General features: G+C 35.5%; 1 protein-coding gene across 3 annotated transcripts in view; it reads right to left on the bottom strand.

Moving 5' to 3' along the window:
* The window catches only part of PPP1R9A (protein phosphatase 1 regulatory subunit 9A), a 318,841-nt gene that overhangs the window by 118,224 nt on the left and 173,589 nt on the right, over positions 1-27,028 (bottom strand). For all 3 annotated transcript variants that reach the window (XM_032643664.1, XM_032643666.1, XM_032643663.1), the window contains exons 4-5: positions 20,342-20,462; positions 2,936-3,040 (exon numbers count right to left, since the gene is read on the bottom strand). In XM_032643664.1, coding sequence (XP_032499555.1) covers positions 2,936-3,040; positions 20,342-20,462 — 226 coding nt within the window. The remainder of the gene's footprint in view (positions 1-2,935; positions 3,041-20,341; positions 20,463-27,028) is intronic.

Genomic DNA, 27,028 nt, shown 5'->3' with positions numbered 1-27,028 from the left:
AAAGTTTAATAAAATAAAGCAGACTATGGTCAGATAAAAAGTGATTCTCTATAAGTGTGGGTGAAGTCAAAAGAACTTCATTGTGTGATTTTGATTTATATCCAAATGCTGGCACCAATTTCATATGCATTTCCAGGAAATAAATTTAAAAATCTATCTCCAGTACTTAAAATATAATCACATCCAAATCTCAGCTTCGATTTCCTTAACACTATTCGTTTCTTATCTTTCCCCTTCCTGGCTCTTTAAAGCCATGAGTTTCATACATTCCTTCCAGATCTGTGCTTAGTAGTTAGAAAAATTCAAACTAAATTTAGTGATTTTTCACATATCCCTTTTAAAAAATAAATTTTAGTAAGCACTAAATGTGATAGCTAGCTCACCAATAAATAAAAAATATAGAACCATACATGTTTTAAACCCTCAGTTTAAAATGATTCATTAAAAATACGGGTCTAGTTTTTGGATCTTGTTTTTTTTTCTTTTTTTTGCAGTACGCAGGCCTCTCACTGCTGTGGCCTCTCCCGTTGCGGAGCACAGGCTCCGGACGCGCAGGCTCAGCAGCCATGGCTCACGGGCCCTCCGCTCCGCGGCATGTGGGATCCTCCCGGACCGGGGCACAAACCCGTGTCCCCTGCATCGGCAGGCAGACTCTCAACCACTGCGCCACCAGGGAAGCCCTAGGGTCCCATTTTGATATGAAGATTTTTGCAAAGTGAATGAGGAAATTAAATGTATGCCTTTAAAAAATTAAAGTGGAATGTTCTGTAACCTCAAGGTCAAAAAAGTGGTATGAATGATGAATGTTAACAGGATGAAGAAATCACTAGGGGATAGGGAGATCAAGGAGGATTTCTTGAAGGGCAAAGGAGCTAAAATATGTTCCTCAAGATAAGTAGGTTGTAACTAGCAGACAGTATTTTAAACAGAAAGAATGATAGAAAGGCACAAAAACAATAATTCACAAGTCATGTTTGAAGGATGATGACTACATTAGTAAGACTGTACTAGCACATGAATATAGGGAGAGGTAAGAGATAAGACTGGGGATGAAAGACTTTTAATACCAGGATAAGAACTTAGATTCTGCACAGAATGGAGGGCCACTGAAGGTTTCTAAAGAAGAGAGGGACATAACGAATGCAGAATTATTATTTCCACCCACAGGTCTTAGTTCTACTACTAGAGTTATGTAGAATGAGTCGATTCCTTTTTCCATGATAGCCCTAAAAACTGCTATTATGTTCTTCCATTAGGGATAAGGATGAGAAGGACAGATTAAAGAAAGAGACTGAAATCATGAAACAGTTAAGCCATTCGCCATCTGTACAAGGCTTGAAATGAGCACAAAATTATGAAGAGAAAGAAAGGGATGGCTATGAGTTCATGTAACTACAAACTTTTTTCCAAATGAGAAATGTTCTTATAAGTTGAACATATTTCTTACTTTATTTCACTTTAAAATTCACTGCAGAGTGTAATGAGCACCTTCAAAACCAAGTTCTTCACTGACACAGAGAAGTGCTGTCTCAAGAACAGACAGCAATTCTGCAGAGACAATCACATTTACTGAGGGGCTCACCCGTGCAGCTCTGAGAGTACATCAGACAGTTTTCCCTGCACTCTTTCCAATTATTTTACATACTTTTCTTAGGATGACGGGTATTCTTGAAGCATTAAAATAGCATCCACAGAAGTCATTTAGGTTGCATTCTTTAAACACTCCTTTCATTGTTAAAGGATGTTTTCCAATTGAAAAAGTCTAAATTATAAAACCTAAACCCATGCTTGTGCAACATAAAATATGCTGCAATAGGGCTTCCCTGGTGGCGCGGTGGTTGAGAGTCTGCCTGACGATGCAGGGCACACGGGTTCGTGCCCCGGTCCGGGAAGATCCCATGTGCCGTGGAGCGCCTAGGCCCGTGAGCCATGGCCTCTGAACCTGGGCATTCAGAGCCTGTGCTCCGCAAAGGGAGAGGCCACAACAGTGAGAGGCCTGCGTACCGCAAAAAAATAAATAAATAAATAAATATATATATATATATATATATATATATATGCTGCAATAAAATCTTAATGTTACTCTCTTTATAGCAATATTAACTAATCGATATTTTCAGAATATTTGGCAGTTTCATTTTGATGATGATAACACTAAAACACTTTCATAACTACACACAGTAAATAATGTCCTCTTATGTGTTCCTTTATAGGATTTATGGAAAAGTATAAGGCATAAGCAATACTATATTAAAAAATAAGTACCCTGCGACCAAATAAAATGGATTTCAAACCTTGACCTTAGTTGGCTCAGGACTACTTTATTTGTTTTCCAAGCTACAAATTTCAGGACCCCAGGGTTGGATATAAATTTAAGGTCCAAAATAATGTACCCTCTGTCCTATTAAGTTGGAAAAGTTATAGTTTACCAAAGATTAGTCCTTCCTGATTCTTTAAAACAATAAAGAGATTTGAAAATGCATTTATTAACCTTTTAAGGTTAATGATTTATCATTCAGCCTGCTTGTCTAGTAACATGTATCATTGGATATATGTATCATCATTTCAATTTCAATTTACTGTGTAACTGGTTTTATTGAAAGGATTTGGAGTCTAAATTCATATTTATTGAGAAATTCTATCTTCCTAGAAAATACTGCTATGTTAGCAATAAGACAAACTAACATAGCTTGGTAATTAACCATATTGATTCACACTGTACACTTCATATCTTTGTGTCTTTCTAGAATACTATAATTTTTAGTTTTAAATTACATTTATGAACTAATTACAATAAAGAAGGAAAAATTTTAAACTAAAGGCAAGTTTTTAGTATTTAGATAAAATTCTTCCTGTAATTATAGGTACAGTTAGAGAGAAAACTAAAATTCAACAAAATATCAAGTAACCCAATTGTACGTCTCAAGCCACATACCTGACATTGCCCTTGGTGTTTCTGAGAACTGTTGCAGCAAAATTCTGTGTGACACCCACCAAGCTGATTCCATCCACTTCCACAATCTGGTCATTGACTTGTATTCTTTGGGAAGAGGGAAAAAATTACCCACAATTAGTTTTTCCGATAATATATTACCATTCCCAATAAATGAGTTGACAAAACTGATTTTCAAGATACTCTTATTGATTCAAAATTTGTCTCCAAGTTCCAGATCTTAGTCAAAAGCTTAATGTTTTTTAAAAATTATTTTGAAAAACAGAAAAATTATTTTGAAAAACAGAAATACATGAGTGTATGTGTGTGTGTATGTATATTTATTTATGTCTAGGAGCTATATATAGTATTATTGTAGTTTATCATATAATGCCTTTAAAGTTATATACATGTTTTATATATACCATTTTTTATTCCTCAAAATGAAGTATTTCAATCATGGAGAAATGCAGAGGGAATTAGATAATAAACACTCATGTACCCAACACCCAACTTTATCAAATCCCGGCACTGCAATATTTGAGTCAGACTTTTTTCTAAAAACAATATTACAAAAAAGCCAAAGCCCCATTATTATTTGTCTTCAATTCTATTCCCTTCTCTGCTTCTACAGGAGTAACTATCATTAATTTTGATGCTTAGCCTTTCTACTGATGCTTTGAAATATAAATAATACATACACGTGAAGAGGCACAATATGTGTACATCTGCAGTTTTCAAACGTTATGAAATATACCTCTCTTTCTACAATTTAGTTTTCTTCACTCAACATTATATATGAGATTTATCCATGGTTATAAATACAATTCTAGCTAGTTCATTTTATTTTACTTAATTTAATTAAATTAATTAATTTATTTTTTGGATTGGCAGTATTTTTATTCTCTGTTCTGGTAGGTCTAAATAGGAAGCCAACTTAATTCAGAAGTCGGTAAGTGATAACCTAGTTTAACAAGCATATAGTATTATCTTTCATGAATATTCTAAAATATATTCATCCATTATTTTACAGATGGGCACTGTATTGTTTTGAATTTTAGCTATTATGAATACTGATGTAATAACTAATTTCATATGTCTCCTTACGTACATGTGTGAGTTTCTCCAGGATATATAGCTAGAAACAGAATTTCTGAGTCAAAGAACACAGGCATTTTCAACTTTGGCAAACGGACACATTTCAGTTCAAAATGCTTATACCAGTGCAAATTCCCAACAGCACTGTAGAGAGGTTCTGAGTCTCTCCACACCCTCACCAATACTTGGTATATTCAGACCCTTTAAATACCACCAAACTTATAATTGTAAAAAGGTATCATGTGATTTTAATTGCATTTCCCCGATTATAGTGCGGTTCAATGTTTTTTCGTAAGTTTATGAGTCATAATGTCCCCTTCTGAAAACTGTTAGAACCTTTTACCAATCTTTGTTGAGTGTTTTTTCTCATAGATTTATATAAGATGTCTTTATCTTGTATACCAACACTTTCTTAATTAAATATGTTGCAAATATCTTTGGCCCAATCTGTAGGTCATCTTTTCACATTTTTGAGGGAAATGGTGGTTTTAAGAAGAACAGTTTTTAAAAATATAATCATATTTAAAATTTTGGCTTTATATTAGGTAGTTTTTGTGTTTTGTTTAAGGAATCCCTTTCTGCCTCAAGGTTATAAAAACATTCTATATTTTCTTTTAAAGGTCTTAAATTTTGCTTTTCTGCATTTTTAGTTATCCACCTGTAAATAATTTTTTATTATGATATGTGTTAACAATCTTCTTATTTTTTCCAAGTATATAAACAATTGGGTTAACAACATTTAACAGTCCACTTTTTATCCACTGAGTTGCAGTGCTGCCCCTGTCAGGTTTCAAATGTGCGTCAATGTGGTTTCTACTTGACTGTCTATTTTTGCACACTTACATTGTTTCATAATTAGTTTTGACATTTCATAGGGTAATTCCCTTTACCTAGTTCATTGTCTTCAAAATTTTCTGAGCTCTTCTTGGGCTTTTTCTTTTCATAGTTTGTTTTGGATTTACTTGCCAAATTCTCTAAAAACATTTTTTGGAGTTTTAATAAAATTATACTGATTTCTAAGATTAGTTTGGGAAAAACTGAATCTTTATCATATTGATTCTTCCCATCAATAAAAATTAATTGCTACTATAATGATCTTGAGCAGATGTTGTATATATCACATGCTGTTGCTATGTATTAAGAAAAGTTATTTAAAGCTTGGAAATAAAAACCAAAGGAGAGGCAGTATGTTGTTTCAATGTCATGTACATACATTATTAAACAGGCCCAACCAAGGATAATTTGGGGGAATGTATTTTAATTGATCTACTGTTTTTAAAATTGATTAAAAGTCTGAGATATACTAAAGTAGAACGTTAATTTGTAGACTTTTGTCCTAAATAAAATCAGATACTTTTCTTCTGTTATTAAAGATAATCCCATAGGTCATGGTTTATTTCCCTGTAGAATATTAACTGGCTTTGTATCTATCTTAGCAATGTTATTCTAACATTACTTTATTAACTTTCATGTAAACACCTACTCCTAAAATGTTCTTTGAACCACACTTACCATCTCACTGGTTCTCTCATTAATTAGTGAGTTGAATAAAGTCTGATACATGTACGTTTTATATTTATGAGTCATCTGCTAAACTCTGAATATTAGCCTATAATAGCTTTGGAGTTTCCATAAGAGGCCAGAGTGGATTCACAAAACTAATTCAATTGTGTTACCACAGAAATGCATTCATGGACTTTTGTTTTGTCCCCAGAGTTAGTCTAACGCAGCAACAGAACTTTATCTTTGCTATCATGTTTTTTTCTAATTCAGTACTTTTGACTTTTTTTTTCTTGGTTCTTGGCCATGTTGGTTCTGGACCTAGTTTGTACTAGATAACAGCGACATCAACAACAACAACAACAATAAATAATTCCCCACTGGTAGAAGAAATGACTGGGAGTGTAATTTCATAATCTGACCATTTGAGACTTCTAATGGGATTATGGGGATCTGTTATCTCCCATGTAAGAGAAGATAAAGAATTTGAGTTGCTATCCTTTAATTTCTTTGTCTATTTGTGATCTCAAACTATTTCATTAAAAAAAATTCATGAACACTAGAAAGCAAAAAGCTCTTTGAATCTTGACTAGTGAGTTTTTTGTTTCTTGGATTACTTAACCTGTTTCTGAAGTTGCAGAACTGAGGCTACAAATTCTCTGTGCTGCTGTAATTGAGAGAACCCATGATCTCACTGTGTGCGTATGAAGTATGTTCCTAACTTAGAAGGGTATTAATAAACTAAATTATAAAGCCTCTTAAATTAAAGGAGCGAAAATCTAATTGGTTCATAGAGAATAATAAGCACTTTCATAAATCTTATATTTTAGTATCTAATGAGAGTTTAAATGTGCTAGACGTTTAAGAAAAAAATCCTTCTTGGAGATTCTGCTAGAAGTTCAGAAGTATTTTCATATAAGAGACCAAGTTCATGTAATAAAAGTGAGTCTTTGGACAAATAAGACTAACTAAATAATTTTGGTTTAAAATACCTATCTATGTTTTCTCCATGATTTTGTAAAGGTGTGGGTTTGTATTTTTCTGAAGAGACCAGTTAATCTGAACTTCCTAAAATTCTGATACAAATACTGATCAGATAAATTAAGTACCTCTACATAAAGTTTAAAAAGCATAAAAAATATAAAATTGTGCTCAACTAAACTGAATCATAATACTAACAAACTTTTATATCAATGGTAATTATGTTTTATAGAGTGTCAGCTTAAAACATGATTTCCAAGATTCTTAGTTATTTCCAAAACCTTGGTCATAAAGCTTTTAATATATACAACTCTCCTTATGTTAAAATGTTACAAAGTTAATATAACTTTGCATCATGTTAATGAACGTGTTTATTCTTGCACTTTAAGAATATGTAAAAATAGTGCATGTGGCTGTAGAAAATTGTATTTGTTAGTCTGTTAAATTGCTTGTGTATGATAGGTGATTATTATCAACTTTCTATCTATGAGTGAAGGTTGCTTCTAGAAGGTGGTTAGGCAGACTATGAGTTAAATTTAAAATGAGTAATTAAGACTATGCTAACAGCAATGCGATAGAAAAAAAAATGAGTAGGTAAGGTAATGGAATGAATTTCTGTTTTTCAAGAGAATGAATAGCAATTTAGTCCAAAAGTATCAGCCTGTTTTAGAATATGAAAGAACATAATGAAGATCAAAACTTGAGCGTGTGGAGAAAGCTGAGGAAGGTTTAAAGAAGCGATTTTTATTTACCTTGGTTTATACCATGTGGGGCCAGAAAGATGCTATAAAATGTGCTGCATTTTGACAACATTTTTTTTTTTTTGCGGTATGCGGGCCTCTCACTGCTGTGGCCTCTCCCGTTGTGGAGCACAGGCTCCGGACGCGCAGGCTCAGTGGCCATGGCTCACAGGCCCAGCTGCTCCGTGGCATGTGGGATCTTCCCGGACTGGGGCACGAACCCGTGTCCCCTGCATCGGCAGGCGGACTCTCAACCACTGTGCCACCAGGGAAGCCCAAAACTTACTGAGTTTTGAAGGACTTACTCAAAATATAATTTAGAAGAAAAGAGTGTAGTTCTTCTACTACCAGAGTTACATAGAACGAGTCAATTCCTTTCTCTATGATAGCCCTTCATATATTTGAGAACTGCTAATATGTTTCTCTATTAGGGGTAAAGGAAGAGAAGGACAGTGAAGAGAGAGACTGAAATCATGAGACAGTTAAGAAGCCATTTGCCGTTTGTACAGTTTGAAATGATAACAGCACAAAATTACGAATGAGAGCTCCTTTTACTTCACATTCTCATCAGCGTTCATGTTGATAGCATTTTAGATTTTGGCCATTCTAATACGTATCTAATGATATTTATCATGGTTTTAATTTGCAGTAACTCATAGATTGGAATAAAAACTTTAAATATCATATATCTTATATGGGGCTGGTATCTAGAATATTATAAAGAACAGTTACAAACCAATAATAAAAAGACAAACAACCCAACTTAAAAATAAGTCAAAGAAAAGTATTCAATACCATATGATCTCACTTACATGTGGAATCTAAAAAACAAAACAAACAAACAAAACAAGAAAACCCACCAGCTCACAGATACAGAGAACAGATTGGTGGTTGCCAGAGAGTAGGGGATAGGGGATGGGCAGACTGGGTGATGGGGGTTAAATGATACAAACTTCCAGCTATAAAATAAATACGTCATGGGGATGTAATGTACAGAATTGTGACTATAGTTAATAATATTGTAGTGCCTATTTGAAAGCTGCCAAGAGAGTAGATCTTAAAAGTCCTCATCACAAGAAAAAAAAAGAAAAAAAAATTTGCAACTACATTTGGTGTTGGAATGTTAACTAGACTTATTGTGGTGATCATTTCACAGTGTATACAAATATCAAATCATTATGTTGTACACCTGAAACTAATATAATGTTATATGTCAATTATACCTCAATTTCAAAAAGTGAGCAAAGGATCTGAATAGGTATTTCTCCAAAGAAGTTTCACAAAAGGCAAATAAGCATATGAAGAAGGTGCTCAACATCATTAGCCATCAGGGGAATATAAATCAAAACTAAAATAAGACCCCTCTTCACACCTACTAAGATGGTTATGATCAAAAGAAAGGTAGTACCTGAAACTAAACACAAAATTGTTAATCAACTATACTCCAGTGTAAAATAAAATTTTTTTAAAAAGACAGATTGTAGGGCTTCCCAGGTGGCACAGTGGTTGAGAGTCCGCTTGCCGATGCAGGGGACGCGGGTTCGTGCCCCGGTCCGGGAGGATCCCACGTGCCGCGGAGCGGCTGGGCCCGTGAGCCATGGCCGCTGAGCCTGCGCGTCCGGAGCCTGTGCTCCGCAACGGGAGAGGCCACAACAGTGAGAGGCCCGCGTACCGCAAAAAAAAAAAAAAAAAAAAAAAAGACAGATTGTAACTTTAAATGGAGCATAACCTATAAAAATATTGATTCACTATGTTGTACACCTGAAACTACTATAATATTGTAAATCAACTATACTTCAATTAAAAAAAAAGACAGATTACAAGTTTTCATGAGATGTGGAGAAACTGTAACCCACATAAATTACTGGTAGCAATATAACATGATGCAGTTGCTTTGGAAAACCATCCAGCAGTTCTCCAAAAGGTTAAACCTAGCGTTACCATACGACTCAGAAATTCCACTCCTAACTACATACTCAAGAGAAATGAAATCATGGCCACACAACATTTGTACGTGAATGCTCAAAGCAACATCATTCAAGATAGCCAAAAAGTAAAAACAATCCAAATATCCATCAACTGGTGCCAGAATAAACAAAATGTGGCATACGCATTCAATGGAATATTATTTGGCAATAAGATGAAATGAAATTTGATAGGTGCTACAACATGAATGAACCTTGAAAATACTATACTAGTGAAAAAAGTCATCACAAAAGATCACATGTTATATGATTACATTTACATTAAATGTCCAGAAGAAGCAAATCTCTACAGACAGAAAGTAGATTAGTGCCTAGGAGGGAGGAGGGGAGAGATATATTTTTCAAATTTGCACAAAAGTACAGTATGAGCTAGCAGTGGCCATACCATGCTGGATAGGATAGTCTAGGGCACTAGTTCCCAAACTGCCTAACTGCAATGGAAGAATGGAGCAATTTTGAAAATTAAAGATTCCTCAAGTTGCACTCCTCCAAAATTCTCATTCAGAAGCTATGGAGTAAAGCACAGGATAGACATTTGTTTTTCAATTTTGTCTATTATGAATAAAGTTGCCATTCACATATAAGTCTTTATGTAGACATACATTTTCATTTCTCGGAAAATACCAACAAGTAGAATTGCTGGCTTGAAAGGTTAAGTATACGTTAAACTTTAAAAGAACTGCCAAACTGTTTTCCTAAGTGGCTGAAAAATTTTTTGTTCCCACAAGCTATGTAGGAGTGTTCCATCTCTCCACATCCTTGCTAACATTTTATATTGTCAGCATTCTTATCTTTAGCCATTCTAGTAGATGTGGTATCTCACTGCAGTTTTAATCTGTATTCTCTACTGACGAATGATGTTGACCATTTTTTCATATGCTATTGACCATTCATATATTTTTCTCTTCAAAATAACCATTCAAATCTTTCATCTGTATTTTAAAAATTGAGTTGTGGTTCTTTTTGTTATTCAGTTGTAAGTGTTCTTCATATTCTTGACACAAGTCCTCACATGAATGTTTAACAAATATTTTCTTCTTGTCTATATAGCTTCCTTTTATCATTTCATAACTGTGCCTCTCAAAGAACAAAAGTTTTGACTTTAATAATGTTCAGTTTATCAGTTTTTTCTTTGATGGTCCATGCTTTGAGTCCTGTCTCAAAAATCTTTACTTAATGGTAGGACACAAAGATTTTCACCTACGTATTCTCTTAAGAGATTTCATGGTTTGAACTCTTATGTCTAGACCTATGATTAATTTTGAGTTAATTTGTATATGGGGTGAGGTAAGGTTTGTGGTTCAGATTTTTTGTTTTTCCATATGGATATCTAATTCTTTTTTAATTTTTATTCTATATTGGAGTATAGTTGATTAACAATGTTGTGTTAGTTTCAGGTGTACAGTGAAGTGATTCAGTTATATACTGAATCTATATCTATTCTTTTTCAAATTCTTTTCCCATTTAGGTTATTACAGAATATTGGATATCTAATTCTTGTAGGACTATTTATTGATTGTACATTTTACCACTGAATTATCATGGCACTTTTTTTTTTTGCGGTACGTGGGCCTCTCAGTGCCGTGGCCTCTCCTGCCGCAGAGCACAGGCTCCAGACACACAGGCCCAGCGGCCATGGCCCACGGGCCCAGCCGCTCCACGGCACGCGGGATCCTCCCGAACCGGGGCACGAACCCGCGTCCCCCGCATCGGCAGGCGGACTCCCAACCACTGCGCCACCAGGGAAGCCCTATCATGGCACTTTTACTGAAAATCACCTGACTATATCTGTCTCAATCCTTTCCTTACTTTCTATTCTACTTCCCTGATCTCTGTTTCTATTTTTATACCAATATCACATGGCCTTGGTTACAGAAGTTTTGTAGTAAGTCTTGAGAAAGGTAAGGTTAGTCCTCTAACTTTATTCTTTTTCAGAATTGTTATTCTAGGTCCTTTGCATTCCCATATGCATTTTGGAACCAGCTAGTCAATTTCTACCAAAAAAAAGAAGTCTCCTGAGATTTTTATTGTATTTCTTTGAACCTACAGATAAATATGGGGACATCTGACTTCTTAACAATGTTAAGCCTTCTATTCTATAAACACTGTTAAGTCTCCCTTTATTTATCTAACCAAATATCACATTACCATCAATCCCTAATATCATCTCAACATTTTTCATATTTTATCCAACAACATCCTCACATAACTAAAAGCTCTAAGATAAGCCATACCCTGAAAAGACTGTTCACATTTGTGCTTTTGTACCTTTTACAAAATATTTGCCAAAAATCCCTTCTCTACCCTCTCAAAAGCCTTCTCCTAAAGGCCCAGCTCTTCTCTTTGAGGAATTATCTGCTTATCCAAGCCTAACGATTTTTAAAATTCTTGAACCTCTTCTAGATCTTATATTTTATACCCCCACGTAATGTTGATGCTACCAGATATTGTTTGATACTCCTTTTTAAATTTTTTTGCATTTTTAAATTGAACTCTGGTTGATTTACAATACTGTGTTAGTTCCAGGTGTATAGCCAAGTGATTCAGTTATATATGTAGATAGATAGATAGATAGATAGATAGATAGATAGATAGATAGATAGATTTAACAATGAATCCAGGGATACACCATACACATAACATGATGAAAAACAAACACAAATGCATGTGCTACAGTCTATTACATTTAAGGGTACAGAGGCCAAGAGTTCAGCTGGGCTCAACTAATGGCAGTTAAATGGTTTCATTGAGGAACTGGATACTAAGCTTAGCCTTGAAGTAGAAGGTAATAAAATGTTGAGAAAAATATGATTCTGGGTAGGGTGAAGAGGATGAAAGGAAATGTGGCAGTAAGAAAAAAAACGTGAACCTTGGAACACTCAGATCTAAATTTCAATCCCAAAGCAAGCTTTCACTTACTGATAATCTAAAAGAAGTCCCGACTGCTGTTTCCTCATCTCTATGTTGTTAATATTGTTAAATTTGTGTGATGTAGAGAAACACAGAAAGGAATTGCTGAAAGATAGAAAAAGAAAAGAAGGAGAAAGTAGATGGCAGACTGGGAGTGAAAGTTTCTGCAAAGGAGCCTTGGAAAGAGAGAAAGAAATCTGAGGTAAAGTAAACCCAGACCTAGCCTCCTATCTTGCAAGCATAGTGAAAGTTAAGAATGAATAAGAGAGATGGATGGCTTGAGCTATAGAGTCCCAGACCTTGGTAGTAAACAACTCCAAATTTACAAAACCAGAAAAGCAATGAGTATTTGAAGAAAAGATGATGGGTTGGGGAAAAAAATGCCACTTAAAATGCACACCACTACCAATAAGGTAGAACAAACTTACAACCATTTTCCTGATGCTGGATGGGGGTTAGAAAGGGATATCCTATTTAAATGTATGTAGCATGCAAAATATTAAATGTAAATTAAGGATACTATACCTATTATAGCAAAATTTTAAAATGTGTAATTGACAGTCTCTTTCTTTACAATGCATTTTGATTGTTTTATTTCAGCAAAAGTTTATCTATATGCTTTCACTCATTTACCTCACGCCACAGTTTTCTATAAAACCTTAAGTTTCTTCAACTATGAATTCCTGAAACAATTAATCCTTAGTTTAGAGAAGGTCTACTATAACTACCACGTATGCTGGTTGTAAAGATCAGCAAAAATCGTATGTAAGGGCTTCCCTGGTGGCGCAGTGGTTGAGAGTCCGCCTGCCGATGCAGGGGACATGGGTTCGTGCCCCGGTCCGGGAAGATCCCACATGCCGCGGAGCGGAGGGCCCATGAGCCGTGTGGCCACTGAGCCTGCGCGTCCGGAGCCTGTGCTCCGCAATGGGAGAGGCCACAACAGTGAGAGGCCCGCGTACCGCCAAAAAAAAAAAAAGAAAATCGTATGTAAAAGGATTAGGGCAGTAATTGACATATCATACAGCCTTAATATACTGTAGTTTTAGTAGTTATTATTTTGACTCAGATGTGCAAGGAGGTTGGGGAAGGAAACTAACAAAGACAATAATGTACTTTTCCTGAGTAAAGTAGAGAGTAGGTACTTAAGAAATAACACTGGTATCCAATGTCAACAAGATCCTGGGTTATGACTGGCAAAAAAATGTAGATCAACTATATGCTGTTATTCAAAAGCGCTGCACAAACAGAGTGACAGTTGCAGAAGAATAATCTTGGGACCAGGATAAGGATAAAATGGGAAAGATCAGCTAAAAGAAGCCCACAGACACAAGGAATAAGAGAAAGCTCATAGCCAGGCTCTGCCACTTATTTGCTGTGACTATATAAGAGGAGCCACTGTTCCTTATATCTAAAACAGAAATAACAATAATTTTATGTATTTACTCAGAGCTATTAGAGGGATTAAATAAGATACAAAATATAAAGAGCACAGCATATTGCCTGACATATAGTAAGCACTCAACAAATATTATCTTGATGAATAAAATGTACAAAACCCCATAAAGCTATATATTCACTGATTTTAATCTTTGTTAAGTAAGTAAACAAAGGCATACGCACAGAAAAAACTCTGGAAGAAAATTCACCAGCAGGATTTTAAGAGTGGTCAATTCTACATGGTGGGATTACATGAGACTTTTATTTTCTTCTTTACATTCTTCTACATTTTCCAAAATTTCAACCATGAACATGTATTACATTTATAACTCTAAAATGTTCTCTAAAATTAGCACATGTTTATTTGACAACTGATGATGGCATTTTACAGTGACTGTGGAAATAGTCTAAAAAGTTTTCCTCTAGACTGAGGCATTACAGTCCCTTGTTCTTTATTAAAGATGCATATGTGAATAACCATAAAATAACTAGACAAAAGGTTCTGGACTCAAAGATCTATAACTTCTAACCCAAAGCCAAAAAGACATTTTCTCAAAAAAGTAACGGATGGGAGAACTCATACAAATGGTTTTGGGCTTCTGGTTTTCAATAGAAATTTTACAACGCTTATCATTAACTTAAGCAGAAAATAAACAATATTGATATTTATATTATAGCACTTCCTAATTTTCTTAATTCATCTGTGTCAATGTTCATGCACATCCATGAGCCTAAAATTAGAAAAAAAATCTGGGAAAAGTTCTAAATGGAAAAAAAAACCTGTCAACCTAGAATCCTATACAAAGAGAAAATATATTTTAAAAACTCAAAGGTGAAACAAAGACTTGTTTAGATAAACAAAGCTGAAAGAATTCGTCACCAGCAGACCTGGTGATATAAAGGACGTCCCTCAGGGAGAAGAAAAGTGATGCTAGGTGGAAATACGGACTCCACAAAGGAATGAAGAACACTGGTACTGGGCTTCCCTGGTGACGCAGTGGCTAAGAATCTGCCTGCCAATGCAGGGGACACAGCTTCGAGTCCTGGTACTGGAAGATCCCACACACCGCGGAGCAACTAAGCCTATGCTCCACAACTTATGAGCCTGCGCTCTAGAGCCGCAAGCCACAACTGCTGAGCCTGCACGCCTAGAGCCCATGCTCTGCAACAAGAGAAGCCACCGCAATGAGAAGCCCACACACCACAATGAAGAGTAGCCCCCGCTCTCCTCATCACCTCAACTAGAGAAAGCCTGCACGCAGCAACAAAGAACCAACACAGCCAAAAAAAAGAACACTGGTCCTGGTCACTGAGAAGACAAGAAGATAGTCGAGCTTTAAAGCATTCCATGCAACAGGAAGAGTGGCAACAGACATTTGGCTGAATTTGCTCTCTGCATTCAGAGCCCAGTGTAAGAAAGGAGCATCCCACAATTAAATTGCAGGTTTCTGATCCTACATAATTCTTCCTGCCTGCCTTAATACAGCAAGCATTAAGGGGATGAAAAAGAGCTCAATAATATTTGATTATTATTTTCATTAAAAGGGTATTAATTTTTAAAACTTTTTTTCTCATTTCAAAGTGATACATTCATTAAAGAACGGATTTGAAAATCTGATACAAAATTACAACAAGGAAATAAAAGCCACCTTTAAATTAGAAAAGAGGGAGGGAGGGAGGGAAGTTCTACAGAGTTTGCTATTTTATTTGAAGGGCATTTCAATTTACTTTTTAGAGGTAAGTTGTGTGGTGATTAATGTGGAGACAAACTCAAGAAACTGTAGAAATGAGCAGAAGAAGGAGGAGACGTAGAAACGATTGGACAGGGGTGATAGGAGTAAATAATATCGGTTACAAAAAAGGGCACCTGTTCAGGGTTACTGCTACCATGGACTGACCCTACAAACCACAAGGTCATGAACCAGCAGGGTACTTACTACATAAGTGGTTATTACGGTAGGGAAAAGTTTTCTGGCATCTGATACCTACTTTGCTTCAATCTCTTACCCTGAGAGAAGGTAACTTTTAGATGCAATCTCACTAGTAGTAGTTGGTAATACCTCTCAAATCTTGGTTCATAATCAGAAGCACAGAAAAGACAAAGGATGAGTCCTGGTGGTAAAAATTAAATGGACGGCTCTCTGCATTAGACCACCCCAGAGTAGAAAGAATACAGGTAACAGACTTTCCCAACTTTTTCCAGAATAGCAGAGGAAATAGCCTGTTTTCCCCTGGAAACACTGTCTACTGGAATGGAATTTACAGGAAGGCAGCTGGCTAGTTTGTAAAAGGCATCTAGTCCTGGCCATTTCTTCAATGTTTCCATGTGCTCATAAACACAAGTGTGCAATACGGACTGCTTTTCGACCTCAGTCTGATATTTCTGAAATCCCTCAATTCTGAATCTAAAAACCAGAATCAGTGGGGGTAAGGCTAGTAAAAATATCTAAGTTGGAGTACTCTGGAGTTTGTTTAATGTTACTGGGCAGTTATTTATTGACATGATGTATCTGGGATGGGGAAACAAAAACAAAAATCCTACCTCACAGGGCTTATATCAACAAAGCAACCAAGGATGAATGAAAAGGAAATGAGCTGAAGCAACATTAATGAACACTGGACAACACAGAGTTTTCCCCAAAATGCTAGATAGCAAAGTTTTAAATGCATATGAAAATACATATCAGAGCAGTAATATCCCAAAACTCTCTAAGGGGTGAAGATGCTTAATTAGAAGAGTGACAAAAGAGTGTGTGTGCAGAGAGGAAACCATTGACTAAGGAATTAGGATATATGGACACATGAAAACAGAAGTTCCTATTCAGGGCTGTCCCAGGCTTGAGGATACCTCATGGGGACACACAGGTCCTGCAAGGAGGGAGAGTTTGCTGCAGGGTAAGCAGAAGAATAGGATTCTTCATCTGTTTTATATGTTAGTGTTACCAGAAAGATTGTTCAAAATGATTAAAATCATTTAAACCAACACGTGAATGAGGATAAACTACATTGCACCTTAAGTTCAAATTTGATTATCTTTTCCAAAAAACTGAAAAATAAACAGGACAGTGTTCTAAAATGACAGTGTTCTCAAGCAAAAGCTTGAGAAACAAACATAAGGAGCCAGAAACAAAACAGATTTTAAATGCATTTTCAATTTGCCTCTTTAGCCCAGCATTATTAATATCTTTTGTCAGTTACCATCCACATGATTTATTCTACTATCAGCGTTTTCAATTGTGTTATTATAAAATTCATTTTGCTTTATAGATTCATTAAAGAGGACTGGAGAAATAGTGTGTTAAAGTGTCCTGTGTACATTCATAAAATTATGGCAGCAAAAACTAATGGTTAATATATTTAGTATTATTTTAATAAAAATTTAGAACTAACACAGAAAGTGTAAATGGCTATCATGCCACTCAGCTAAATTACAAGATAAACTATAAGAGGCAAAGTAGCCCAAAAAAAAGGAGAAGAAAAGAACAGAAAAATGTTAGGTCCCAGTACTAAATGTCTTGAAAGAGATTAAAGCACAGGTATTCACTCATTCAACAAATATTTATTGAGCACCCCCTATGTTTCAGGTGTCATATGAAAAGATACAGACAGATGTGAAGAGACATTTAGAATGTTAAGACATCATATCAAATAATAAGGAAGACTCAAAACTTTTTAACTATACTAGATGACTGGAGATAAATATCCACGGCAAAATTTTAGAAGTACTCAAAATGTGATGAGTTTATGAGACATTTGGAAGGGGTAAAAGCAACACAACAAAAATGGCTTCTTGTATTGTGGGTGGGATGGGCAGAGGAAGGAGAAAAGAATTTCTCTATATACCTGTTTATTTGACATACCTTGAAGGAAGTTTGCCCAAATCTGAGATTAAATTGAAATCATTTTCTTAAGTAGAGTTATTAAGAGACTAGAAGCAAGCCAGAAAGCTATAATACAGACTCAATCTTTTTAAAGCTAAAGGACCTCTAACCAGAACTTTAATTCTGTCCACAACTAAGGTCTGGAAGAGTAATTCCAAGGCCACATGTGATAACTTTAATTAATTTTAGTTGCAGGTTAAAATATATAAAAATATTACATATTCTCTATACAAATTAAATATTCCATATTAGATGAAATTTTAAAAGAAACACAGGACTAGAGCCATTCAAACACTTTGGTGTATATTAAATCCAGTTTTCTGAGAGAGAGAAAGAGAAAAAAGAGAGGAGAACAGAGAGAGATGGGGGCGAGGTGGGGGGAGTGATGAAAGAATAGAAAACATATCACACAAGAATGGCATTATACTAATCATACTGTTTTGTGAATCCTTAACACAGTATCTTTCTGTATCAGTAAGTATACATAACAAAACTTTAGAAGATTATTGACTGTAGGCAGCAACCAAGTGTTCCAGTTGTAGTTTTTTAATTACTGATACCTTTAAATAGCAAACATTAAAATACTGTGCAAATGAGCATACCCATAATGGTCGTAATAATAGTGTAATAATTTATTGGTTGGCCCAAAAGTTCATTCATGTTTTTCCATAACATCTTACGGAAAACCCCAAATGAACTTTTTGGCCAACCCAATAAAAGATGTGAACACTGCCATAGGTGTAATAATGTGACCACTTATTTTCAAATACACACACACTCAATTTTCATATAAAATGAAAGGTATGGAAAAGATCTCTAAAGTCCCTCTGACCACCAAAATCTTATGATTCTGTACCTATTTCGTACATCTTTCTATAGTTTTTCATAAGACTTCCCATAATAACTATTTTTAATAAATTTCAAGCTTATGCCTACTTCAGTCAAGAACAGCTTCATACACAAACAGCACTGTGGAAGGTTTTTTATTTATACATGCTTATTTAATGCATACAAAAATCCTGCAATGTAGAAACCTGAAAATTAAGTAATTTGTTCAATATCCCTTAGCTGGTAAGTAGAGGGTATGAAATTAAGACTCCTGGTCACATGATCCCAAAGATTCTGCTCATTTCATTACATCAAGTTGTCTTCTTTAATATATTCACTGAGGCATTTATTAAGCATCTATTATAACAACAGCAGGATTACTGTACTAGGTAAACATTCATTTAGAAGGACTGAGGAAATGCACACTGGGACTGATAAAGCAAAGTTCTCATATCAGTGTAAATATTATTAACTACACAGGAGAACAAATCAGTAAATAGGTTAATAGAAAACAAACCTAATTTAAAAAATGAGTGACAGAAAAACAAACAGTTCTGAGTTTAGAACAATGGGAATTGGACTAACTGATGAATACAAAATTCTCTACTTTTTTGCTTTTAATCAATTTGTAGTTTGGCTTGGCTTTGTGGCTCATTTACTTGAGAGGTGATTTATAATAATTTAATATGTTTGAATATTAACAGTAAGAATTATTTCCTATCACTTTAGAATGACTTAAGTTTTTCACAAAGCATGAAGAAAAAAGATACAGATTTTACAAACAAATTTTAGCTCACTTGGAAGAAAGGTTCTAAATTAATAATAGGAAATATTTACTACTACCATTATATAATTCACTGAAGGAGCAAAGAGGTTATTTCCTTAACTACTTTGAAAAGGAGGAAGACTTAATAAATTACTTTTAAACACAAAATATTAATATCTCACTTTCTTTAAGTGTGATAAACATTCACTCAGCTGAACATTCACTCAAAACATTCATTTCAGACCTTCTCTGTTCAAGTGTTATGGGAATACAAATAAGGCTACTGGCTAAGATGTGGTCCCTAACCACATAGAAAGAGATGGTACTGAAGGCGTGGCTTTCTATTTAAATAAATCAATTTAGTTCCTCTTGGGAAACATCTGTGTATATAAATATGTTTTTAAAATTATGAAACAAATAATACTACTATTGGTCTCATTGGAGGTTCACAAATAATTTTCAACATGGTTTATTATTTCTGGATAAGCTGGTTGAGTGATACATACTTAAACCTTGAAAAAAATCAAAGCCAGTTATTCAATGTTCCTAAAAAAAATAAGATGACATTTCTTTGAATTTGGCACTCATATTTTTGAGTCTACTTTTATTTCTGTTTCAGCCCCAACTTGATGCATCAGGAGCCTAGGGTCAGGATTAATCAAATCTTTAAAGATACTTGTAGCTTGAGATGATGAAAGCTAAGACATAAAACAATGCCCATCTGATGCTCTGGTGTGCATCCAAATTACCCAAGGTGGATGTTTAACCCTCTCCTAGAGATTTTAATTCCAGATTTAGGTGGCACTCAAGGACCTGTGTTTTTAGACAGAACACATTTTGAGAGACACTGATCTCCAGAATTACCATCATTGCAGAATTAGTTCCTATTTTCCCTCCTACCTCTGTCATTTTCAGAAGTGCCAGAACTATTATTATTTGTTTTGATACCTCTGAAGGGAAAACTATATGCTGATCTCCACAGTACATATTCTTAAGTGATACACATCCATGATTCTGCTCACCTTCCACTGGCTAGATAGATGAATGGATAGATACAAAGACAGATACAGATAACAGATCCATCCACCTATTTATCTAATATACATTAAAGGAATGTATTCTGCCTGCAAATCAGAAAGTAATTCAAGTGTTTTAACATTTTCCACATCTGAGACACACTCTGAAATTCTGTTCTAAAAAGTCAAAAGAAAGCTACCATTGAAAGAAATTCCCAGAAACATTTCCTAGGAGATTTGAGTTATTAACAACAGTAGTTGGCTTACCTGCCATCTCGCTGAGCAGCACCACCTTCCGTCACTGTCTTGACAAATATTCCCAGCTTTTCAAGTCCAGCATCTGCTCCAACACCCATTCCAATAATACTTATACCAAGCCCATCCTCATCTATGAAAAAGGAAAAAAAAATGAAACAACCTAAGTTTTACACTCGTCCACAATTAGCTGCTGAGATCTATTTGCTGCTTTTAATTTTGTTCTTTGTGAACTATATTGATATGCTTCCTCTGACAGAATTTTTATTCTATGCTGGGGAGCAAGGATGTCAAATTAGACCCCTCAAAAGGCTCATTAGTTTAGTCTCATTTTACTACTGCCAGTGGCTCTTCCATTGTGATCCCTCAAAAAGGTAATATTACTGAGCAATCAGTCTGCCTGACTAAATAATATTTTTAAGCACAGACCATACATCCTCAAATATATATATATATATATATATATATATATATATATATAATTTAAATAAATGTGATCATAATATATCTGGAATTTCCCCTTTATTTATGCGGTCTTCTTTTCTTTTTTACTTGGTCCATATTCCCATTCATGTTAATAAGATGGTATGTGTCTCTCAGTACTTTCCTCTGTCCTACTATACAAGCATATAAACGTATCATCAGATACGATATATACATTATATGCATATAATTAAATATACATATTATATATGGCTTAATTTTCCTTCTTATTTTCTTTACACAAACAAGATCATATTATACCTACTTCTCTCTGCAGCTTACTTTTCTAATCCAATGATACCGCATGGATATCAACTTACATAGCCTTAAATCACTTATAATGCATATTTCATGGTGAGAAGCTGTCGTAACTTATCCAACCATTTCTCTACTAACAGGCATTCACTTTTGTTTCCATTTTACTGGCCCTCTGAACAATACATGTTTTTTAATTCACTTTAATTCACTTACAAATCCATATTTCCAATTCTCCTCTCTGTGAACACATATTTTAACATTAATGAAATAAAAGATACACTATGTGCATTCCACATTTTTTGGTTAACATTCAAAGTTATTTTCTGATAGTCTCAAAGTCTTTATAGTAATGGTGTATTAGCTGCATAAAAAATAGATGGTATTGGCTAGTCAGCAGTGGTGGAATGTTAAAGGAAAACGGGCTCATGTGCTCAATAGAATACTTGATGCTTTTAAAAGCCTTTTTAGCAATAACCTTTAATTTGTTAAGTATTCTCAACTAGTAATTTTTTTTTTTTTTTTTTGCGGTATGCAGGCCTCTCACTGTTGTGGCCTTTCCCGTCGCGGAGCACAGGCTCCAGACGCACAGGCTCAGCCACCATGGCTCACGGGCCCAGCCGCTCCGCGGCATGTGGGATCTTCCCGGACCGGGGCACGAACCCGTGCCCCCTGCATCGGCAGGCAGACTCTCAACCACTGCGCCACCAGGGAAGCCCTCAACTAGTAATTTTTTGAATAAGGTTCATCTCATTGATTATTAGTTACTGCCAGCTTCTGCTTTAAGTATTTCTAAGTACAACTCATAATCCTACATCTTTATTCTACATATGTTTAAAAGTATGTCATTTGGCAAAAGTGATGTGTTTGCTCAGCTGTGTGCTAAAGAAAGCTATGTAGAGTGCTCTCCCTGGAGGAAATGTCTGACGTGATCCCCAGCTGAAGGCACGTCCTCATTGATTCTAGGCACAGGTATCTAGTGTGAGAACTGCTGACTAAATGAGTGATCACTGGAGACTTTCCTTCCTTCCTTACATTTAGAATATTTGCACACGTCATTTCCCATATTTATTACATTCTAATCGTTTCCCCAGTATAGATATTCATGTTCATCGAGAGGCATTCTCCTGCTAAAAACTTTCCTACATTCATTACAGTTTTCGAGTTTCTCCCCAGAATGAGTTTTCTTACGCACATGAAGGTTAGATCTGTGCGAAGGCTCTTCCTCATTGGTCACATGTATAAAGTTTCTTCTCTCCCACATGAATTCTCTTATGTATATGAAGGTTAGCTGTATTGCTGAATTATTATTATTGCACATATTCATCATATTCATAGGGTTTCTCTAGAGTGTGAACTTGTTCATGTTGATAAAGGGATGAATGATGACCAAAAGCCTTCCCAGTGTTTACATTCAAAGAAGTATTTTTTTCTTCCTCCAGTGTGTTTGCTCTTGTGTAGTTTAAGAGATGATCTCTGTAGACTTTTCCACATTGAAAAATGTCATAGGGTTTCTCTCCTGTATGAAATCTCTGGTGTGTATTAAGTGTTAGCTGAATTCTTATTCATATTCATTGTATTTATAGGACTTTTTCTTCATTATGAATTATCACGTGTCAAGCCAATGTTGAGTTCCCATACTCAGTATATCGAAAGGGTTCCCCTCAAATGTTGATTCTCTATACTATCATGCCATTAAATATAATAGTTACTTCCTGCAAATAACCTGCATGAAAATTATATCTGAGTTTTTAAATCCATTTTCCCTGCCTGGACTCAGGCTTTAGTAAAATTATCTTCTTTCCTTCCATAGCTCCTCTTGATGCTCTAACTGGAAAATTACTCAGATTTGCAAAGCTGAAAACCCAACTGTGGGCAAAACTATTATATCAGCTTGAGCCATCCTCAATTCCATTGCCGACCACGTGAAAGACATGGTGATAACCGAAGGAAAATTAAAGAAAGAGTACAATCAACCCACAGAGACCAGGTGACTAATCTCATCTCTGTACAGCTTCTTTGAGATGTCAAGCATGGGTTAAGTCCAAGCCACAACTTCAAGGCCCTGATTCTTGTGGTTGCACCATCAAGAACCCAGGAGCCATCCTGTCTTCCTCTGTATATACTCTCCTAGGAACAGGCAGAGCACTAAGCATGCAAAGCAGCCAGGACAAGATGGAAACAACTATAAGGCTGTGTTAGGAAGATGTTATCACCACCCTCTGGAGGTCAGGAAAAAAAATCTCATGTTAGTTTAGCATTCCCCTCATTGCTAGTGAGATTTGAGCTTGTATTCATATGAACTTGGGCCATTAGATTTCCTCTGAAGTAAAGGGCCAATTTTTCTAATGAGTTTTGCCTGACTCTTTTTTCCTCATCATTTCCGAAGACTCTTAGAATATTATAGCTATTAACTCCATGTCATCTGTGATGAATATTTCCCCCTTCAAATGTATCACTTATCTCTTGGCTTTGTTTGACAATATTGCCTTTAAGAGTTTAACATTTTGAATGAGTAAACTGGTCCATCTTTTCTTTTATAATTTCTGATTTTCCATTTTGGTTAAGCCCCTCCTCCCACAAGCCCAGATGATAAATGTAGACATAAATTTTCATCAAATATCTTTCTCATTTTTAATATTTTATTATGTAATTCACGTAGAGTTATTTTTATATATGATATAATGAAAATGATGTTTTCCAGCTTAATAATAGTAAAGCACCCTGTCACTTCTAAATTAGAGTGTCTTACGTGTCATGTCATTAAATTCTCATGCACACGTACAGCTTTCCCTGGACCTTGTATTTTGTTCCACTGATCAACTGCTATACGTATACAATTTGTTCTGATTATAGAGGCTTCACGTTACATTCAGATAGTTGGGAAGTTAAATCCTTTCACATTCTTTTCCACACTTCCCTTAGGTCTGTATTTTTCCATATAAAATTTAGTATTGTATTATGCAATCCCCTCTAACAATGAAACTCTGATGGCAGTTGTACTTGAACCGCATTAAATTTATTTATTCATTTATAGGTATAGAAGACAGAATAGGAGAGACTTTCCTATACTGAGTCTTCTCATCCAAGAATACAGAATATCTATTTGCTCAGATCTTGTATCTTTAATAGCTATAATACAACTTTTACAGCTTTAATAGCTACAAAATGACAATGATATATCACCTCACACTTGTTACAATGACTATCATCAAAAAGATAAGAGATAACAAGTGTTGGGAAGGATGGGGAGGAAAGAGAACTCTTGTGCACCCTTGGTGGGAATGTAAATTGCTGGAGACACTATGTAAGACAGTATGGAGATTCCTCAAAAAATTAAAAATAACTACTTCATTTAGTTCTCTTCTAGTTTAATTTTTCTAGTTTAACTTTTACTATGAAATGTAGCATACAAACAAAAGAGTTTATAAAAACATTTACCTACAAAACATTGCGTAAAACAAAAATAAAGCAAACATTCATGTCCTAACAAAGACAGAAAACATTACAAATACTCCAAAAGCCCACTAATGTAAGCCTCCCTGAAATCATAACTCTTCCTTTGGTAACCATTATCCTAAACATGGTGCTACCATTCCTCCCTTTTCTTAATACTACTTTTTAAAGCTACTTATTTGTGTATTTCTAAGGAATATGCTGTTTAATTTTTCCTGGCTTTTAAATTTAAATAAATGGAATTGTACTGAATGGCTTCTTCTGTGATTTGCTTCCCACCCTGCCTCAATTTCATGTTTGTAAGAATCATAACACACTGCTACATGGAACTGTGGCTCCTTCATTTTTACTGCTGAGTAATATTTTATGGAATAGATATGCTACAATTTATATACCTTTTCCTATCATTGATGATTACTCAGATTGCTCTCATTTTTGCTATTGTAAGCAATACAATGACCCACAGCCAAATCCAGCTGTCTTTGTATGGGCCATAAGCTAAGGATGGTTTTTACATTTTTAAATGGATGAAAAGTGTAAGCTTCACTCTTACATTCTCTTTAACCTCAAATGAAAGTGTCTTTTATAGGAACAATTATTGGCCAGTGTTGTTTAGTGTAATAATTGGTATTCTTTACATATTTTTCATCCAAGCAATTTTATGCTTAATACTTACATAGTTTTCAACTCTCTTTCCCTAACATTTGCTGTGTTGAACAAGTTGTTCTTTGTTTCTTTTCCTCCTTGCTAATTGAGAATTATGAAGGAGATATGTTCTTTAAGTCCTTACATATAAGCAAATTTCTTTCTTTCACCAGGATAGGTAAATATTCTGGGATGGATAAAGGATTCTTGGATCATTATCCTTTTTCTTCTCAGTGGTGTGTGAAATCATACATACCTCCCCACTCCCAGTGTTACATATAAGAAGTCTGATGCTAGTCTAATAACTACCTTTTTGCAAGTACCTTTGCTTCTTTGTTTGCTTTTGGCCTGGTATTTTGTAAGATTTTCACTTTATGTTTGAAGATTAAAATTTTCTCAGGCTGTGTCTGAGTATGGGAATTTTTTTTAAAGTCCTTTCACTTGCAACAAATTGGCTAGGACCTTTAAATTATGAGGTTCAGATATATTTTGAGCTCAGGAAAATTTCTTCTATTTTGTCTAATATGTCTCTTGTCCTGTACTGTCTTTTCCCCTTCTATTACAACTTATATATTGGGTCTCCTTCATGATTTTTCTTGGATTTTTTGCTCTGTTTGAAAATTACTTTGGGACATTTCTTATGTTTGACCTTCTAGATAACCAATTTGAGTCTCAACAATAACCTTTTCAATTCCTCTACTGAAATTTTTAATCTTAAAATAAATATTTTTGTTGTTAATTTGCTTAATTAAGAATGTCTTTTTATATATATTTTTTTACTTATTTATTTATTTTATTTATTTACTTTCGGCTGTGTTGGGTCTTTGCTGCTGCACGTGGGCTTTTCTCTAGTTGCGGCGAGCAGGGGCCAATCTTCGTTGTGGTGTGCGGGCTTCTCATGGCGGTGGCTTCTCCTGTTGCGGAGCACGGGCTCTAGGCGCGTGGGCTCAGTAGTTGTGGCTTGCGGGCTCTAGAGAGCAGGCTCAGTAGTTGTGGTGCACGGTCTTAGCTGCTCCGCGGCATGTGGGATCTTCCCGGACCAGGGATCGAACCTGTGTCCCCTGCGTTGGTAGGCGGATTCGCAACCACTGCACCACCAAGAAAGCCCTAAGAATGTCTTTTTAAAGCCACACTTGAACATCTTTATTTGGTTTCTTTGGGTTTTTTTGTTATTCAAGTTGTCATCTGTTTGTTCTGCTTTTTTCCAAAGCTCTCTGAGATGTGCTATTTTTCTGTTCATTAGGTCCTAGTTCAGTTCCCAGGTGATGATTTATGATGGTAAACACAGCAGGCTCTGGTCCCGTAGGTCCCCAGTTACTGTAGCAGGCAGTCTGTGATTCCAGGGAAAAATCAGGAGCAAGCCCCTCTGCTCCTGTCCTCCCTGCTTTCCTTTAGCTTTCTCCCCTCAGAGATGAAGAGGATTCCACTGCCTTCATTCCAAAAATCCACCATTTTCTAAAGGCCCAGCACTCCCCCTATCTACTACATTCAGAATCTAACCATGACCACTCTCCCTCCACCAAAAATCCCCAAAGCAACCACCTGCCCCAAGCTCTCACTTACGGCAGCTCTCTCTGGACTCCTCACCTGCACCAGCGCTTTGCAGTTGTACCAAGAAAACATCAGACCTCACTCACACCTCCCTACTCCTAGTCACCAACCCAGCAAACTAAAGTAGATGGGTTTCAGTGGAGTGCGTAAGGGAGGAGTCTTTCAATCCACCATCTATACAGAATTCATATAAACTATTTTTGAAATTTAATAAATAAAACCCTCCATGAGAAATAAAGCTTTATCCAATCCTTCGGGGGGGGAAAAAGGCTATACTTAGGGAAAATAAAGTCATTTCTACATTATTAA

Source organism: Phocoena sinus, chromosome 9 (assembly GCF_008692025.1).
Source record: "Phocoena sinus isolate mPhoSin1 chromosome 9, mPhoSin1.pri, whole genome shotgun sequence".
NCBI lineage: Eukaryota > Metazoa > Chordata > Mammalia > Artiodactyla > Phocoenidae > Phocoena > Phocoena sinus.
Note: the sequence above shows the minus strand (reverse complement) of the source record. Positions and strands in the feature narration are given on the sequence as shown.